General features: G+C 38.6%; 1 protein-coding gene across 9 annotated transcripts in view; it reads left to right on the top strand.

Annotated features, from left to right (window-relative positions):
* Nucleotides 1-20,159, top strand: part of BNC2 (basonuclin zinc finger protein 2) — a 479,004-nt gene that overhangs the window by 445,955 nt on the left and 12,890 nt on the right. For all 9 annotated transcript variants that reach the window (XM_066257303.1, XM_066257302.1, XM_066257300.1 and 6 more), the window contains one exon: nt 5,095-7,064. In XM_066257303.1, the coding sequence (XP_066113400.1) occupies nt 5,095-7,064 (1,970 nt within the window). The remainder of the gene's footprint in view (nt 1-5,094; nt 7,065-20,159) is intronic.

Here is a 20,159-nt window from a genome sequence, read left to right as displayed (position 1 = left end):
GGATAGGCTTCAAATTTGGTGATTTCTATGCTTTCTACTGGACCCATTCCTCATGCCTTGATATTTTAATTAATCCTTCAAGAAAAAGAATAGAAAACTTCAACAGGAAACCGGTTATGAAAATAAGTTGCCAATATGGTCATCTTAATCTTAATATCTTAAGATAGCACACTGTAGAAAGACATGAAGTCAAAAAGTATGTCACATAATCCTCTGCTTCTGCTCTAAGTGGTTATCAGTCCCTATAGCTCACTGTCATTTAATTAAAAATTTTTTAAATTATATTGGGAGATTTTTTTTACCTAATAATTTTAGGATTTTCTTTTAAATTATGCCTTAAATTTGGTTTACAAGAAGTTCATGTAATACAACAGAAAATTAAATTATTCTGCATCTATCTGAGCAAAATGGCCCTAGATCTCTGCTGTATTCCTCCTCACTTCCATGTATGGACAGAAAGAAAGGCATGGTTTTTTCTCTGTGCTGTGACATGGTGGTAGCCTACCCTGAACACAGATGGGATCCTTTTTGGACTGAGGACTCTCTGGGCTTGAGATCTCATAGCAATCTAATTATCCCAAAGCTGCTTATCTGGTCTCTCTCCCATCTCTTTACATCCTTTCCTTCTCTATGATCCCTCTTTCCCAAATCAATAGAAAATCAACCTTACCTTTCTTTGATTTTACAACTACAAATCATATAAGATGCTTTGATGTGAAGAAAGGGCTCAAATAAAACCATTCAAACTACACCAGTTGATTCTACTAACAAAATAGGTTTTAAAAATCACTCTTCAGAACCATATGGAAGTGGGTGCCAGGTCTGTACCCAGTGATAATCACTAGTTCTGATTAAATTTTTTTTAAAAAGGAAGTCTTTTCATGTAAAAGCTTAGATGTAAATATTTTCAGTGTTTTATAATTTTCCTGAACCCAGCAAAACTGGTTTATAAGTCTGGACTATTTGATGTTACTCATCTTTTAATTAATAGTATAGTCAGTTATTTTCACAAGAAATCAATACTTACATAATACCGTGCATTTCACTCACCAGGGTAAATCTTATTATCCTCATTTTGTAAATAACCAGTTCACCATGTAGAGGGTTAAAGGACACCGAACTCCGTTTACAAATGGGAAAGCGCAAAGGAGTTGACTGACCATATACAAAACCGAATGAGAAGGACAAGTGTCCAGTTATACACTTATGTAATTTATTATTCATGGACAAAACCAATGCCCCAGTAAGAATTGGTTAGCAGTCAGGATATTTATACTGGCTTACAAGACTGAATTTTTGTTTTATTAATGTTTATTTGGTGATAATACCTAATTCTTTTTATAGCCCTTATTCACTCTGGTAAGTTTATTTGACATGGCAAGGGGGACTAGATTTTACATCTGTACTTCTCAAACTATCTGTGAGGAAGGACCAGTTTTTCCCCTAATCAGTCTTGAGCCAATACTTAAGTAAAATAAGAATGAATTACTAAAAGAAAAATTATGCCTTTAGTTGTTACAGCAATATCAAATTGTCCTAAGGATTCCAAATGGTTACTCAGTTACTTGCAGACTGGCACTGGGCCTTTTTGAATGGCATATAGACCACACATGGAAATGCTTGCCTTCAGAGGAGTCTAGGTCACTGTTCGAGCATCATTGCAGCTGACCATGCTTATTTCTGTAACAAACAGAAAAAAGAACCTGGGCTTCCCTTTTTTCCCTTTGATGATTTCTAACTCCCTTCAACCACTTTATCCAAGGATATGCTAAAACTAATGGCCACTCCTAGCATGGAGCTTGCAGACTCATTATGTTGCTGAGAAAGTCAACTTTGCTTCTCGCTGCAGTTTCACCACTTTTGAACATGATGGTATTGGATAATCTTGATCAAATATAAATAATAGCTTCTTTGGAAAGAACTTCGGTGGCACATTATGTATAGCCTGGATTCCAGGGGTGCCCTCTCAGGGGGTCTCCAGTTTGAATGCATACTGTAGACATGTGCCCTGTTCCCAAGCACATTTATTTACAGTGATGTTGTGTGGACCTTCTGTGTTAGTGTAAATTGCAGGTTCTCTTATCACTGTGAATGGAGCATATCTTTTACGACCCAAACTATCTACAAAATTCTCATTCTTGCTTACCTCAACCTCTTCCACCAGCAGTAAGTGGTTTAGCATACCAGTCTCCGTTTTAGCAGAGATTGCTACTTGAGACTAAGGTAGTGGTTTCAGAAATAGCAGGCATTATGGCAGGCCAGGAGAAGAGAAGCCATACAGGACGGCTGTGTCCTGTTGGATGAGGGAAGACAGGAGGGTGAAGGGAAGGAGATGCCTCAAGTGGGTTTGATCAGTTGCTATGGTTTCTAAAATCTGCTTTAATCCCAGAGGCTAGCAGTTGTGCAAGTACATTATCAACATGCAGATTTAGGAGCAGGTTACCTCGGAAGAACCTGAGCAAGACAGGACTGTGTGCTGCTCAGGCTGAGTTTCAGCCTGGGAAACAGTCCAGAGTGACAGGTTCTTTATAAGAGCAAGCAGAAGAGTGGATTGGATGGTAAAAGAAAGATGGTGTAGATAGAAGAACACATAACAGCGCTCTCTAGAGACCAACCTTGTTCAGGAGAGTTCTGCCCCTTCTTATCACAAACGCAGCGTGCTCCCCTGAGAAGTGGCATTATAGAATGACAGTCGCTGTGCTCAGTGAACTTCGAGTCAGAATTTCTGGGTTCGAGTCCTGGACCTCAGGTTAGTATCTTGGCAACCTTAACAAGCCGCCTCGCCAGTCTTCCCCTCTGGTTTCTCATCTGGTAAACACTCGCTGAGCTCTGGGAACTATTAAGAGGTTCAAATGAGATCATCTATCCAAAATCACAATGTAAATTTTCTCTATCTACAACACCGACACTCTCCCCACCACACATACACACAAATAATATAAGACAGACCAACTGTCATGAGTGATACTTTTTAAAAAATGACTCATGCAGAACTCCAGGGTCATCCAGAGTCACCATGTACCCACATCATTATATTGACTACTCTGAGCAGATAGCTGCATGAGAGCATTTGATTTGAAGGCTGATTTTATTTACAAGATGAGAGAAGAACATTTGCATTTGAAAATTTATGTAAGGATGGACACCCACATGCACACTTTATGTAAAATAATAGAAATACTAAGAGTCAGCCTTGTAAGGAGTTGCACATAATTATCAGAGCTTTCTTTTAAGTAATTTAAATAAATGACAAGTTTCTCCTTATAATCAAGTTAGTTGTCATGGCTCAGACCATATGATCGTGGTCCAGAGAGAATTGTTTTTTACATTGCAAGGCTGAGTAGAACTGTCTAGGAGAAAGAATTTACCATTGCAAAAGTAGTGCAATTCCCTTAATCCTACTTCCCCTAATGTAACCTCTAATATAAGCATAGTACAGTTGTTAAAAACCAAATTAAGATTGGTACCATGCTGTTAACTAATCCGAGACTGTTCAAATTTGGAGTTTTCCCACTAATGTCCTTTTTATGTAGTCTAGGATTTCTGAGATTCACATTACATATGTCGATATGTCCTATTTTCTTAGTTCCCTCTGATCTATAACTATTCTTTGTCTTTAAAAAAAAAATCTTTCCTGACTTTACACTTGGAAGAGTATTAGCCACTATTTTGTAGAATGCCATTTAAGTTTGGTTTATCTGATGTTTTCCCTTGATTATATTGAGGTTACAAATTTTTGACAAGAAAACCACCAAAGGAATGAATGGTGTGCCCTTCCCAGTGATTATATCAGTAGGTACATGGTGATACTTATCACTGGGGATGTTAACATTGATCACTTGGTTAAGGTGGTGTTGGCTAGATTTCTCCGTTATAAACTTAAGGTTTTTCTCTTTGCAGTTAATATGTATCTTTTGTTATTGTTGTTGCGTTCTTAAATTGGGTAAAGTTGGGTAAGGTTGGAGCAAGTCATTCACAGAAGGTTGCAAAGAGTCCTGTCCTGGTAGAAAGAAGCTGTGCCCTACAAAATGATGGAGTCATTAGTTAAGTGTTTGAATAGATTTCTCTCAATCCATGCTGAAATGGATTGCCTGACATTACATTGCAGGATTTTTAAGTCCTACCTCCAGGCAAATCTCATAGTTACTAGCAAAAATGAAAGTGTGCAATGCTTTTTAATGTATATTTAACAGCACATAGTCTGGTGATTACTGATGTGTATTCTCTGTGGACTCCCTCTGCTATCAGAGGAGGATGTTAAGAAACAACATTTTTACACATTTATTCTATCTAAATCCATCACATGTTTACTTGCTAAATATCTATAACTGTCGTTTATAACAAGATCATAAAAGTCAAATACTTTAATTCTAACTCAAACTTTGAATCATAGGATTACAATCAATTTTCTGGAAAAGTACAGTTGCTGTTTTTTTCTTACTCTACCTTACGAAATTGCTCACTATTAAATGACACCACAATATAGCCATTAAAAAAAGAAAATATATATATGGCTTCATAATAGGGGTATAGGAGGTAGTGTTACTTTATTCATCTTTTTGATTTAGAAATTCACAGACTAGCTTCTATTTAAAGGAATTTTCATCACTGAATCCATGTTATATCTGCTTGTGTTGAAGAAATGAAATTCACAAAATGTACTTAATTCATTCCTATGGTGTCATTATTTAATAAGGATTAAGGTACCATATTTTTGCATTTTTACTGAATTGCACAGCAAGAGTTCACATCTTGTACTAATATATACTAAATAGTTGCTTAGTATATAGACCATTGTTAAAATAGCAGTAGTGAAAGCATTTTTGATCACAGAGCCCCAGTGGTCTATATTTTGTTTGTTTTTGACATTATTAAATTCATTCTGTTCCTCTAACTGACTGTAATTACTACATTTGCATGGCAGAAAAGTTTGCTTTGTGGGTCGACTTTTATTAACAGTATTTGCATGTTGTTTTCTGCTCTCGCCCTCGGTGGTTCAAGAGCAGACAGAGCACCTTCAGTTTCATTGAATAATTGTACACAATCAATAAGTTTTTGTGTTTGTCTTTGTTGTTTCTTTGATGTGGCCTCTAGGATGCTGCTGGCAAGGTGCTGGACCGCTGGGCCATCATGTCTCGAGAAGAGGAAATCATCACCCTTCAGCAGTTTCTGCGGTTTGGAGAAACCAAATCCATTGTAGAGCTCATGGCAATTCAGGAGAAGGAGGGGCAGGCTGTGGCAGTACCATCTTCAAAGACAGACTCAGACATAAGGACTTTCATTGAGAGCAATAATCGCACCAGGAGTCCCAGCCTCCTTGCTCACCTAGAGAACAGCAACCCTTCCAGCATTCATCACTTCGAAAACATCCCCAACAGCCTTGCATTCCTGCTTCCATTCCAGTACATAAACCCAGTCTCAGCCCCATTGCTAGGATTGCCTCCAAATGGGCTCCTGTTAGAGCAACCAGGACTGAGGCTGCGGGAACCGAGCCTTTCAACCCAGAATGAATATAATGAGAGCAGTGAATCTGAAGTGTCTCCTACACCTTATAAAAACGATCAGACTCCCAATAGAAACGCCCTGACCAGCATTACTAATGTGGAGCCTAAAACCGAGCCAGCCTGCGTGTCCCCCATTCAGAATTCTGCCCCAGTCGGTGATCTGACCAAAACTGAACATCCAAAAAGCTCATTCCGGATTCACCGGATGAGAAGGATGGGGTCAGCATCCAGGAAGGGAAGAGTGTTCTGTAACGCATGTGGGAAGACATTCTATGATAAAGGCACTCTCAAAATTCATTATAATGCAGTTCACCTGAAGATCAAACATCGATGCACCATTGAAGGTTGCAACATGGTCTTTAGCTCCCTCCGAAGCCGTAATCGCCACAGTGCAAACCCTAACCCTCGCCTTCACATGCCTATGCTAAGGAACAACCGAGACAAAGATTTAATCCGGGCCACATCAGGAGCTGCCACCCCTGTCATAGCAAGTACAAAATCAAATCTCACACTCACCAGCCCCGGCCGGCCCCCTATGGGTTTTACCACTCCCCCGTTAGACCCCGTTTTACAGAATCCTCTTCCTAGCCAGCTGGTATTTTCTGGGCTAAAGACTGTCCAACCAGTCCCTCCATTTTATAGAAGTTTACTTACTCCAGGAGAAATGGTGAGTCCTCCCACCTCTCTCCCGACCAGTCCCATCATTCCAACCAGTGGTACCATAGATCAGCACCCCATACCACCCTCTGAGCCAGCAGCGCCCGTAATAATGATGGCCACTCATGAGCCCAGTGCCGACATGGCCCCCAAGAAGAAGCCCAGGAAGTCCAGCATGCCTGTGAAGATCGAGAAGGAGATTATTGATACCGCTGATGAGTTTGACGATGAAGACGATGACCCCAGTGACGCTGGAGCCATGGTCAATGACGTGAGCCATGACAATCACTGCCACTCCCAAGAGGAGATGAGTCCAGGCATGTCTGTGAAGGACTTTTCTAAGCACAGCAGGTCCCGGTGCATTTCAAGGACTGAAATAAGAAGGGCCGACAGCATGACTTCTGAGGATCAAGAACCTGAGCGGGACTATGAGAACGAGTCTGAGTGTTCAGAGCCCAAACTCGGTGAGGAGTCCATGGAGGGGGATGAACACATGCACAGCGAAGTGAGTGAAAAAGTGCTGATGAACAGCGAGAGGCCTGACGAGAACCACAGCGAGCCCTCTCACCAGGACATCATCAAGGTGAAGGAAGAATTTACAGATCCCACTTACGACATGTTTTACATGAGCCAATACGGACTGTATAACGGCGGGGGGGCCAGCATGGCGGCCCTGCACGAAAGTTTTACGTCGTCTCTGAATTACGGCAGCCCTCAGAAATTCTCCCCGGAAGGTGACCTGTGTTCTAGCCCAGACCCCAAAATCTGTTATGTGTGCAAGAAGAGTTTCAAAAGCTCCTACAGCGTGAAGCTTCACTACAGGAACGTTCACTTAAAAGAGATGCATGTCTGCACGGTGGCTGGCTGCAACGCTGCCTTCCCCTCGCGCCGAAGCAGAGACAGGTCAGTAAATCTCCATTGGCTGCTCCTGCGGTGGGGGAGGAGGGTGCCAGTCATGTTGGACTTTACATTAAAAAATCCAACTTAGATGTTTTTGATGCACTGTAAAGATTGTCCACAGTGACCACAAGATAACCAAGCTGCCATGCTCATGAAGGATTGTTGCAGTCGGTGCTTGTTATGATTAAGCATGCGGAATCATGTGCCATCTTACCCAGTAATGCACGCCATTTTTCTCTGTGCTCTGTGTATGTGTGTCTGTGTGTTTTTCCATGCATCTAGGTGTATGAATCAGTTAACTATGTACACAGTTCCCCGCTTCCCCATGAACCTTCACTTAGAAGCCGCAGCTTCTGTTATAAATATTTCTGCTTTGCCTTGTGGCTTTTTTAATTAAATCAATATATTATCTTCATACACACATATTTATCCAATATAGAAACAGAAATTTACGGATGGAAAGAACCATAGGTCCAGGACATCGAGACAGCCTGCATCTCCGTAGGTATAACCAGAAATGTTATCATTCTTACCTGAGTATTTAGTGTGTCCTTGAATTCTTTGAATCATGAAAATATCAGAAGATAATGGGACCAAAGTCACTGTTAATATGGAGAAATGGTATGGTGGTATGGGCTTCTTTTTGTTAGCTTCACAGTGTCTTTGAGCACATCTCTAAAATATAGTCTCTCATGGGAATTATGCACAGAAGGGGAGGTATGCATATACTTTTCGGAGCAGTTAGAATATATTATGTCCAGCCTTCAGATGACATCACACCTTAGCTATGTAGCTGCAGCTCTGAAACAGTTGGGCTTAAACAGAAGCAGCTGGTCCTAAACCTACAATGTTCTTTTTCAGTCTTAAAGAAAATGTAATATAAATGGAATGTGTCGAGGTGGTCAGTGGTGGGGTACCACAGTTCCCGTGTCCTTGGGGAGACGAACTTGTGAGCAAGTCATTTACACAACACACCAGCCCAACTAGAGACACACCAGTTAAGTCTTCCTATTACAGTGGGTGCGGTTTTTAGGTTTTATGTTGTCTTTTAAAAATATTTTTACAGAAAACTTTTATTACATGCTAAAAAATCAGTATATGTAGAAGAAACAAAATTATCTAGGAAGTTTGCAAATATTTGCAAACCACCCACATTCTATCTTTATCAATTAGGTAGAGTTCTTTGACAAAATAACATGTAATGAAGGTACCACTAGAAATTAGTAACCTGCTTCTGGAATTCTCTGTTTTGTCTTCATATTTTAAAAATCAGACTTTTTAAAAATAAAAGCAAAAATTTTTTTTTCCATGGTACTGAAGTTCAACGGGCCCAATACATGAAAAGGAAAATTTCTGAGAAAAATTAGTGGCTTATTTTATACAATACAAAACATGCTTTAAAGAGAAACCAATGTTCTTAAAGACTTCCTCTCCTTAACCCCACTCCCTCACTCCCTACTCCTATTTACCTTCTTCTGTAAAAACAGTTTATGATCACAAAGTTCTTCTCCAGGTCCCAGTTGTCATGAACAGCCCCAGGATATGGCAGATAAGATAGCTATACTTTGAATAATAAAATATAATACTATACCTAACCTCTTCCTACCCAAGTTTCTGAGTAATGTTCATTCTTTTAAATTTGAAATAGAGCACCAGCGATAATGAGGTTAATGCATTGGATTTTTTTTTAAACAAAAATAAAAGACTCATGAAAACCTGCATAAAATATTTATGGAAATGGAGTGTTTGAAGACAAGCCAAAATTTAAGCTTATTTGCATGAATCCCTATCACAGTTTTAGTTGGTTTGCTGAAAATATTGCACATCGTAACACTAGAATAAAATGGCTCTGGACCAAAAGGCCACAACACCCAAAGCTTGATGCTTCCCTTTATGTCCTTGTGTTTTTATGCCCTGGTGCGTACAGAGGTACCACCGAGAAGGTGGTTTGTCTGAGGAGACAGCACGTATTGATAGGGGAGTATTTCCATCTTCGTTTTTATTCTAAGGATTGGAATAACTAGGGTGTTCTAGGTGGGAAGAATAGCGCTGATGTTCTGCCATGTGTGCTCATTCAGACAGGAGGAGGCGTACCTCAGTACAGGGGATACATTTCATTTGGCTGACGTATCACATCACACCTAATCTTTTAAATTCTGGATATTGTCGCACATGATGAGTAAATAAAAACAAATTGGAAAAAAAAAAGAACAGCTTACAGAGCAAGTTTTTTGATTCTCACATGAAATTTTGCTTTTCAAGAACACTGAAATATTTTGAGCTCACGTTGAAAACTTAACAAAAACTCTGATACTTTAGTTTTGATTTTTTTTTCTTAAGAAGAAAGGTGTTCATCCTTGTTGAATCAATGACTTGACTTAATAGACAGTGCAAGTATACTGACCACCAGAATACTAGAAACAGTGATGCCTTTGGGGTCCCAGCCTCTTCCTGCATCTCAGCAGATTGGACTCAAACATAATTGTATTTCTTCTGCAGCCTTTTATCATCATTTCGTCAACCAATGTCGACCTGTAATTCAATCTTATTCACAAAGCCTCTTGAGTCAGATCTCTGATCTACCCCTTAGACTTACCTTTCCCTTTCTCTTTACTTTTATTGTATTAGTCATGAGAACCCCAGGAATTTTGTGTCCCTGCTTTTTCCTCTGCAATGAAGCTAAGACAGATTTTCTTACTTTTCTTGGAGCCAACAGACCTTCCCCCCAAAAAACCATCCTTTGCCTTTAATCCTGCTGTCCTCAGGCCCATTTCTTTCCTCTCCCCAGAGTCTTGATTCATCCATCCTTGGCTGCACAATGTCTTCCTTGTGCAAATAAAGCATTAGAGGAGATTTTGACTGGGGGCTGAAGTGCGTGAGGCTACAGGGTTTCTAGGATGCCTGTGATAAAACTAACAGAATAACCCGTTCCCTTTTCTTCTTAAAAGTAGCCTTCTTGTCTTCTGGCTTAGAACACCTTACAGTAGTACACAGGTCTGCTTGGGCTTCTTCCAAGATGGCTATACACAAGGGAGTTGTTTTTTTGTCTCTAGATAGATATGTTAGTAAGATGAAAGTAGAAAAATATTAAATACTGTGTTTTAGATTTGGCAGCTAGTTAATAGACATTCCCAGATCTTTGCTTATGTTCTTCCTAGATTTTATAAGATCAGGTTGAAGGCCTTTTGATAAGCAAGAATGTTCTTTGTCTAAAGTTGGCAAAAAGGGAGAAGAGAGAGAGTCAGGCACATACAAGGTTTGCCATGGCTGAGAATTCTAAGCATTCTTCTTTACACTGTTGTGAATGAGTGTGAGTTTAAGAAATTCTGAAGCAAAGAGGACCGTTCCACACTAATGACAAAAAGCAAGCAAGTAATCACAAAGTCCAATTCATTCCGTCAATAGGTGGCTGTTAGAATAATGTAAATTGTTTTCTCTCTAAAGAACTATGATACTCTAAGGTGATTGCCAAAGTGTTTAAGTGTATACTGATAATATTATGTAGTGTTAGTCCTGAAAGTTTCTAAATACTCTACCTTCCCTCTTGTTTATTCCATTAGTCTGCTGCTGAGATACTGTACTGTCAGGGAACAGGAAGCGGGCCCTCAGTCTTGAAGTATGCACATGACGTACTCCCTGGGAAGAAGAAACTGTAACTAACTGGCCTAGAACCTACAGTCTTCATGGGGGAGATTTTCTTGAAGACAGTGTCATAGAGTTAGCTAGGTCTAGTTTGCCTTTGGTGTCTTTTTTATTTCTTTAAAAAAAATTTTTTCATTGATTTGAGAGAGAGAGAGAGGAGAAAGGGGAAAGAGAGAGAGAAGTGTCAGTTTGTTCCATTTAGTTGTTCCATTTTAGATGTGCATTCATTGGCTGCCTCTCATATGTGCCCTGAGGATTGTACCCACAACCTTGGTGTGCCAGGATGACACTCTATATACTGAACCACCCAGCCAGGACATCTTGTCCTCTATCTTGAATTTTGATCCCCAGGAGGGCTGAGTGGCCATGGATCACTTGTATTTAAGGGAAGCCCATTTATAAATTACACTTGGTTTTTATTTAGAAAATAAAAAAATACCCTCTATCCACTTCCTCCCTAAAATTCCTTATAATTTACTAATATTTTAAACTGTTTACATCTGCTTTAGTGATTGGCAATTGTAAATTTCCCTCAGTTAAAATGAAGAGTTTCCATCCAGAAACTAGGTGATCCTCTCAGAAAGAAGTGTGTGTCTCTTTTGTTTTTCATCTTACATGACTTTTACCATTTTTGCTCCCCTCTTCCTTTAAGAACAGTGGCCACTAATTGCTAAAGTTTGTCTTACATTTTATCAGAAAGGTGCATGTGTGTATTTGATCTTCAAGGAGTAGGGAAGTTGATTCAACTCCATGAATAAATTTAAAAACAAAATAATATTTGCTCTGGGTGATTTATAAATAAATATGAGGCAACCATTGGTGCCAAGTGTAAGCCTTCTCTTTGATTGCTAGTTAAATCTGTCCACATTTAAACATGTAAACTTCTTGATTTGTATGGAGTAAGACATCTGCATTTGGTTTACTAAAACCTGCTGATTTCTCCGGAACTAAATTTGTTCGTATATAGGCCTCTGGGTAGCTGTAGCTAAAAAGTGGAGATACATAGTTTTTGCTTGTCTGATTACCTGACTTCCAGCCCGGTACAGGTGTGCAGGAATAAATTAACATGAGCTACCTCTGACGAGCCACTGCATACATTAACAGCAGAGGTGAAGATGTGAAAACATGCTACCTGCCTCCTGTTATCACCTTCTCAGCAGCAGTATTCATTTTTCCCCGTCATTCTCTACATTTGGGAACTATAGAGAACTTTTCTAAGGAGAGATTTTCAATAAATACACATGGTTTCACTAGGCAATACCTCCAAGAAATGAGCCATTTAGCACCAATTCAAGATAACTATTAGTATATTTGCCCTAATATAATTAGCTGTCAAATACAGTATGTTAATCCTCTCCAAGTACAAGAAGAGAACATTTTAAGGCATCAGCCATTTATTTCATTTCCTATGTATTTGCCAATCAAACTGCAACTCTCCTTTTTGAAAATTCTTTTATGAAATGAGGTTGTTCAGGTCCTCTGACTTCTAAATGTTAAGGAAGAGATTTTTTTTCCCCCTGTTACTCTATTTGGTTTCACAATATAGCCAAGAGATCAATAGATCTTTTGTACTTATCTCCATTACTTTCCATCAAAGGCAAACAAACAAAATAAATCCCCCGTCTGAGTAATTGCTAGTTGTGCCCTCCTAAAGTGAAACTTTGGTAGTAAGATAAACTTCTGTGTCATTCCTGTCTCTGGGGTTCTTTTTATATGTTGGGAGAAGAGCAATGAGCAAAACAGTCTCCTAGTATCATGGGGAGAGACTCTGTCAAGCCTAAAGTGAGCCTCCTATCTTCTTAATGACCTCCTGCTGGCCCAGCTGGATGTAAGACAAGCTCATTTAAGCCTGGGCTGACCTTTCACTCCTCCACCCCAAGAACTACACCAGGCACTTCCACCAAACTGCCTACCAGATAGACAACAAAGCTTAATGGCTGGCGAATGACTTCCTTTTCATGATACGAAGAGATTTTTACAAATTTCTATTGATGGGTGTTACATTAAATCTCTGTGGCTACATAATTCTGTTGCACAGGCATAGTGCTTCTATATGCTCCTTGTTCTTATCTTCCCTTGAAAGGAGCACGCTACTGTGCTTACCAGCATTACCTTAAAAATTCGGGCAAAATAGCATTTAGAGGAGAAGGCACACACTGAATGCACAGACGGTGTTTTTCATGCTGACACCACTTTGAAAGGGTCGTCTTCCTGATTTCTACCTCTCTTGAGTCTTCCACCATCTATCTGACCCTCTGAAAGACTTGATCGATGTGAATCATTCCCATAAACAATTATTCATTTGAGATACTCATTTTTGTAGATAACTTTTTCTTTAAAACAAAACATACAGGTCATTTTTCAGCAGGAAGCAGGCTCTGAGGCCGCACACGCTTATTAACATTGACTTGGACCAAACCTGGTAAGCATGCCCCTCTCTGGTGAGAGTCTTCTCCCAGCTCTCGCTGGCTGTGAGCCATCATTTGTTGTGCTAAGAAGAAGGGAGACTTTTCTTTCACTGTTGAAATTCCACAGTGAAGGTTGGACCATAGCATTCTTCTTTCTTTTTTAAAAGTCTTTCTCAGAAATAATTTAATGTTTATGCTGTAAGAATCCCACAAGCGTCAGATAAATGAATGTGGCAGAATATGAAAGGAGTTTATACTTGCCAAACAATTACAGTGTTATAAAAAGGGATTTAGTAATTTTCAACTTTGCTACTTGAGTGACAAGATATGTGTGTATGTGTGTACATGCATGTGTGAGAAAAGCAGGCCGAGGAAAGAGAAAGAAGACTTTTTAGGAAAGGACGATTTTTCTTTAGTTATTTAACATAAAACTACACTTTTAAAAAATACCTAGATTTTATGTCCTGATGCAAGCTGCTTGAATTAAAACAGGAGTTGTAAATTCCTGATAAAAAGCTGTTATGCCTGAAGTGTTAGTGATCGTAACTCTAGTACTTTATGGAGTTTATTACTTCTTTTATTAACTAGGAGTAAAAATGTTACCCACTTCTAGTTTAATTCTTTTTCTTGCTTGCTCTAATTATTTTGACTTTACCTTAGGATAAAAAAAAAAAAAAAAGGCAAGACTTGCTAACTGAACATATGTAAGTGATGCCTCCATTTTTCTATTGCATCTATCAATCTGAATTATTACCAGCTATTCAGAAATTATGCTAACGTTCTAATCTAAATACATCCATGTCATGTATATGTGTGTTTATACATAAACACCCTCATAAATAAGACTATCAAAAGATAAATCATTCTTAATTGCTAGAATAGACATTTTTATCCAGGAGGGTAATATATGAAGTTATGTTATCACACTGATGGGAAATAAGATTTTGTAAGGAAAAGGAGACAGGTTTGGGCAAGGAGAACAGCAGAGCTTCGGAAGGAAGGCTTTGCGGGCGGTCGGCCGGCTGGGAGAAGCTGCTCTCACTCTGCTGCCTCTTCACTCTGCTCCGTCACTGCGGGGGCACTGGTGGGTCAGTCCGCTCACTAGTAATTGTGTTTTACAGACTTCTAAAGCAATTGGCTCAGTCAGTCCCAATTCAATAAAAGTGGAGAGCAAGAGAGAGAGCACTTTTGTTCTATTTTTTACTTGAAATTATTTCATTCAGCAGTCTGTCTTTTTTATTACCAGGACTTGACATTAGCACTCCAAGCTATATTAGCATCCATTTCAGCAGTTCAGTAATGGTATTAAAAAAACACTTAACTTCAACGGTGAATGGTTGTATGACAGTACCATAAAAAATCCACATTAAAAAAAAAAAAAAAAACTCGTGTATTTGTCCCAGCAAATTATTTTTCACTTGTTTAACCACTTCAAAACTATGTTCTCATGATGGGCATTCACGAGGACCTTCTTGTTCTCAGAAGCAGCCAGTGGAGGTGCTCTGTTGACTAGGGAACTGGGGAAAGAGGAAGGGAAATCCAGTGAGGAGAGGTAGGTAAAGATGTTGTTTACCCCATAGTTAGATTACCTCCCATTCATCAGCAGAGATGGAATTGGCAACCTCAGAGCACCCAAGGTGAAATTCTTGGATCCTCATACGTGGCTGGGATTTGATTTTGAACTCACCCCTCTCCAAACTTGGGAGCAAAGCCTAACTACTTTGGCACTGCAGTGAGCTCATAAATGACTACATTAGGTTCTAAATTTTGATTAAACATTCAGTAATTAATCAATGGTAGACATGAAGCAGTTGGCAAGGTCCAGAGCTGCAAAATGTTTAAGACATAAAACATTACGAAGTAATTAGAATATGCTCCTTCAAGAGAAGGATTGCCTTCAATAAAGAGGTAAATGATAGCATCCTGCTTATTGTGTAGGCAGCCAGAGCAATATGATAAACTGCTGGAGATACACATATCAGTAATCATCCGCATTATTAGTGCCATTAATCATAATTCCAAAAATATGACAGCAGCAGCCAACTTTTTGACCAATTTTGCTTCTGCCTGTTGGCCATTATGACTTAGCTAATAGACTGCAGAGCTCCTGTGCGTGGCAGTTTGCATTGAGAATGGAAGGTTAATTATATTTGAGCTGCTCATTTCTTCTCTCCTTGGAAAAGGCCTAGCACTTTGACAGTCCCCAGAGCTCGCTGTTGTTAAACCAGTAAAAGTACTTTATTGAAATTTTCTTTGTTGGTCAGGAATGAGGAGATGTTTCAAATGAGATAGAAGCGCCAGGCTGGGATAGTCACTAATGTTTCTTACTCCAGAGTGATCCTTGGGCAGCAAGATGAATTCAGTGGTTTCTTCAGATCACTTTGTGCTCTCATTTCTCTTCTGCAGACAGGTAAACATTTCAGCACTGCATCGTGGTTCACCAGGAAATCCTGCAAGATTAGTGTTTGTCTCAGTAGGTTTCTGTGAGACTGAGAAGTTGACGGGGAGTGGTAAAGAATATTGGGAGAAATGAGCATCTCTTCAGTACAAAAGTCTGCTTGCTCAGTTATGCTTATGGAAATGAAAAGTAAAAAGAATCTTATAAAAACCAACTGGATGTTTCTAAAAATTGAAGTGTTTAGTAACACAAGTGCATTGCTGGTTGATTAGTTTTCATGTTTCAGATGGCAATTTTAACATCGTTTCACCACAACACAAATTAGATTTTGTGCATTCTTTTTGTTCGTGTACCTTAGGTAGTTTCACTTGGAACATAGAATTAATTCTAGGTAATACCCTAGCTAAATAATAATATTGTCTACAAAATTTTGGCCCCTTTTTGGGGGGGAACTCATATATTACTAATGTTTTCTTTTTAAAAGATCATACTTTAACCATCTTAATAATGTAAAACATTTTGAATATTTTTAGCAAGTATTTCCTTTGACAAAGATCTCAGAAAAGAATTGAGGTTCCATGTTGTATGAATTAGAAAAGAAAGCTTAGTTTTAAAATGGCAGAAAATTTTGAAAAAATCAAGAGAACAATAATACATTTCTGTTATTTTGGGACTATGTCTTCTAAACTATGTAAGTCAGATTCTAAATCAAGGGACAGAAGACTTGAGAGTTAGCTCAACCAGGGTAAACATAAAATTCAAAAATTTTACCTCAGATTTACTTAAATCCTTAAAAGATGCCCACATTTTGGGCTTTGTTTTTTCTTATCAACTATAATAGTAAACTGAGCATCACATGAGTTGCCTGATTGAGAAATTCAAGTGCTGTGAAAACATAATCCTACTGACAGTGTCACACTAAGTGTCTCACATTACAGTGCAACAGGTACAGACACAGACGGAGTAATCAGCACTCCGGAGAAGCCTTGGTGTGCCAGATACAACCCAAAGTAAAATCGTTAGGGAACAGGGCCATTGGATATTAATCCTACGCTTAACCTGTGCATCCAGCATACACATTTTCCGTCTACCAATCTGCTTTCCCAAATGCCATCAACAACATTAACATTTTTTATGCATTCCACAGCAATGACAAATTGTTTTCTAACTGTAGCGCCAGATTTAGTATGCAAAAAACACGTTCTCCTCTCCCAACAAACCAATAATTCTCACTAACATCTTCAGAGTTACAACATTTATAAAGTTGCAAAGTGGAGTAAACAAACCATCTGTTTGGCTTTTCCATATGTGTCATGCTTTCTTATTAGCATATTACGATTCATTTAGTAAACAAATTTGGTGATTTCATTCATGTCAAAGTTAGGTCGGAAGCTTGAAGATGATTAACATTCCTGGGACAGGCACATTAATACATTGCTTCCTTGGCAAAGTGAAACAGCTTCTCAGGAGAATCGCCCCTTGTTGACAAGATGAGACTGTCAATTTTGTTTGCCTGCCACATTAGGGGCCGTAAGGGGATGGCAGGTTCTGAGAGAGGGGAGTCATGTAGGCTGCATAATTCACTGCGAATTGAGAAAAGAAGTCTAATTCTGATAAATGGTCGACCCCAATACATCCTACCTGTTATTACAACAGACGTGCCGTATCTGTGCAGTAAATTAGCTAAACCCCTAAAGAGTTTGGTGGGAGCTTATCTTCAAGTGAATAATTTGAATGTAGTGGGAACTGTCTGCGTGACCAGTATGGATGATTTGTTTTATATTGAAAGGGATTGAAGTCACTGAATTTCACACTTTTAATTCGCAAGAATTTGCTGAGCTTTTATATCTTGAATTTAATATGTACTTTTTTTTCTTTTAATGTTGTTCACTAGAATTTTACATTGAATTTTTTTCTCCTGAGCTAGGAGTGGTTTTCAGATCTTCTGGAGAGAATTTTTAATAATAGCCTATAGAACAACTACTAGTTTTTACAGAAATGTGTACTATCAAAAACGTCACTTAATTCACAGGACTGTAAGCATCCTAACATTAATATAAAAATTTTGAGCCATAAGGACAAAAGGTAGTGTCATAGCAAAGCAAGTTAAGAAAAGAATTAATGTGGGACATAAATTTTAATTTTTCTTCTGTCAGTTTGGGTAGCATATTTATATTTCTGTTTAAGAGTCTTGTTGACTAAGTATCCCAAATACACTCAAGCCTGGCTGGCATCTAGATCTTTTCAGATTGGATATAAATTTATATCTCTGTAGCCATATACATATACCTAAATATACATATTGTGTGTGTGTGCATGCTATCTGCTATGTAACTATCACTGAGATCATTCTGTACAACATAATCTGAGGTTGTATGTGTGTGTGGGGGGGTTGTGTTGAGTGGCAGAGGTGAGCAAGAAAATAAAGGCAAAAACTTATCCAAAGCAGAGCCTAATTTCATGGTAATTTGAGGCACTGTAATTAATTGTGAAGTATTTTGTTTCAATTCACTAAGTTTACAATGGCTCAAAACTGATTAAAAATTAAGAGTTAGATGTTGGACCTCTCTTGTAACCTGTAGCATGGTTTACTATTCAGTTTTGATTGCCACATTCTGGTTTTCTCATTTGGCCATGAGACTTTCTTTAAAAAAAAAAAAAAAAAAGTTTTTTCCCTATTTCCCAAAGCTAAAATTTCAAAACACTTTTTCGTAAATGTTTTTAATTTTTATTTTCTGGGTGAGTTAAACATTCCATGAAGTTGAACTGGGCATTTGGACAAGTTTGGAAAGGGAGCTATGAGAAAAGCCGAAGACAAGACTTAGGTTCTCTCCCTGAAGGGCACTTGCATTCACCTGACTGTGTCTGATGAATTCGATGTCTTCTGTGGTTGCATGATAAAGTTTTCTTTCTTTTTTTTAACTGATGTATAATTGATATAAGTTTTCATTAAAGAAACAGAAAAAGATTCATAGTCTACGTTAGTTCAGTTAGAGTACTTCCACTTAGCATTTCAAAAAATAAGTTTGGTGTTATGACCTCTCATATATATATATATATATATATATAATATAGACTTCATTACTTTTTGCTTTGAAGGGTGATCTTAGTCTTCAAAAGGCTTTTGGTAAACTCACAGTATGAAAGGAGCAGGACAGAGTATGGAGGGTCAGAGGAAACGTAATTCTAAGCATAGCCTAAAGTATAGGACTGTTTCATGCCCTAATTATATCACACCATACTGGGTTATTATTATGGTCAGAATTATACTCTGTCCTCGCTGTATTACCACTGTATTTGTTTAAATATTCTTCTGCTACATGCTTCCAATCTTGGGACCATTGTTTTTCTACAGTGTATTTTTGGAAAAGCTTCTTAAGACTCATGCATAATATTGATTGAAAGAAAATAAATGTACTTTTAAGTAACTCCCATGTGCAAAGCATTCTACTTTACTGCAAGGGACTGGATGTTGAATCAGATTTAGTTTGTGTTATTCTTGAAAGTGACCATCTTGGGGCTAAATTTTGGACTACTATCTTAATGAGCACTACTCCCTGCTAACACCAGCTCCTTCCCCTTTCTACTTTGTGGATTCATCTTTTCTATCTCAGTCGTTTTTTTTCTGTGAGATCAATTTGCCTCTGCATATCGCTATTGACTACCTAAATCAAAGCAAGTAATAACAGCTTTTATATACTGTTTACGTTCCTGTATAAGTTCTAGTACAATCTAGATTTTTGTTAATGATTAATTTTCCCCTCTTTTCTGCAAATAAATATTCAAAACAGTCTGTTTTCTAGAGAAACTATCTCTCTTTTTAGAGAAATCAGAATCGGTTCCTTCATGGATTCCTTCTCCCGCTTACGACATACAACTGCATGTTGCTTCCTCTACTAGGGGATCCTTCTGTGTCCAGGACTCGGGGCTTCCTCCCCGTTGGGGATCCTCTTCTCTGTATACCTGATAGTAGGCAGGAGTTCTTTCTGTGTCTCTTCCATCTTCCTTTTCTTCTTCCCTCTTCAGTTTTCTGATCCCAATAATCATGTAAATTGCTATTAACCCTACCTTTTTTATCTCTTCATGAGGACAGTATTATGTGACAGTTACTGTCTTGGATTGACTGAGTCCAGGGTCTGACAATAGGTTTTTGTTAAAATCAAGAGCTGCCTGTTGTCCGTTGTCTGGAGGCTGAACCTGACCTCTTGGAGGAACAGGGTCAGTCCTCCCTAAAGAACCTCAAGTCCTTCTCCTTCTCACCCTTCTCTTGCTCTTCCTCTTACCACCCCACTAACACTGTGTGAGTCTGTTAGGAAATCTCAAAAGCTCACTATCACGAGAGGAAGCCAGCAGGCTTTCCATAGCCTATCCCTCCCATCCCCATTCACGTGTTTTGTATATGGTATTTAGGACGATTATTAAACAAAAATGAAATAGATTAAGAAGTGAACATAAAAGAATCAATTCTCTTGAACTGTGGTTGCATAATGGAAATCGACTACCATGAATGAACCCGAGTACTGAAGTTATGAACAGCAGCACTAATGCACTGCCATGAGTTCATCTTATTATTGCATTACACCTGAATCAATTGATAAAGCAGCTTTTTTTTTTTAAGCCAAGGATGGCACTTAATTGAATAAAAGTCAA

This window comes from Saccopteryx bilineata, chromosome 2, assembly GCF_036850765.1.
Source record: "Saccopteryx bilineata isolate mSacBil1 chromosome 2, mSacBil1_pri_phased_curated, whole genome shotgun sequence".
Taxonomy (NCBI): Eukaryota; Metazoa; Chordata; class Mammalia; order Chiroptera; family Emballonuridae; genus Saccopteryx; species Saccopteryx bilineata.
The sequence above is the reverse complement of the archived record's forward strand: the minus strand, read 5'-3'. Positions and strand labels throughout refer to the sequence as shown.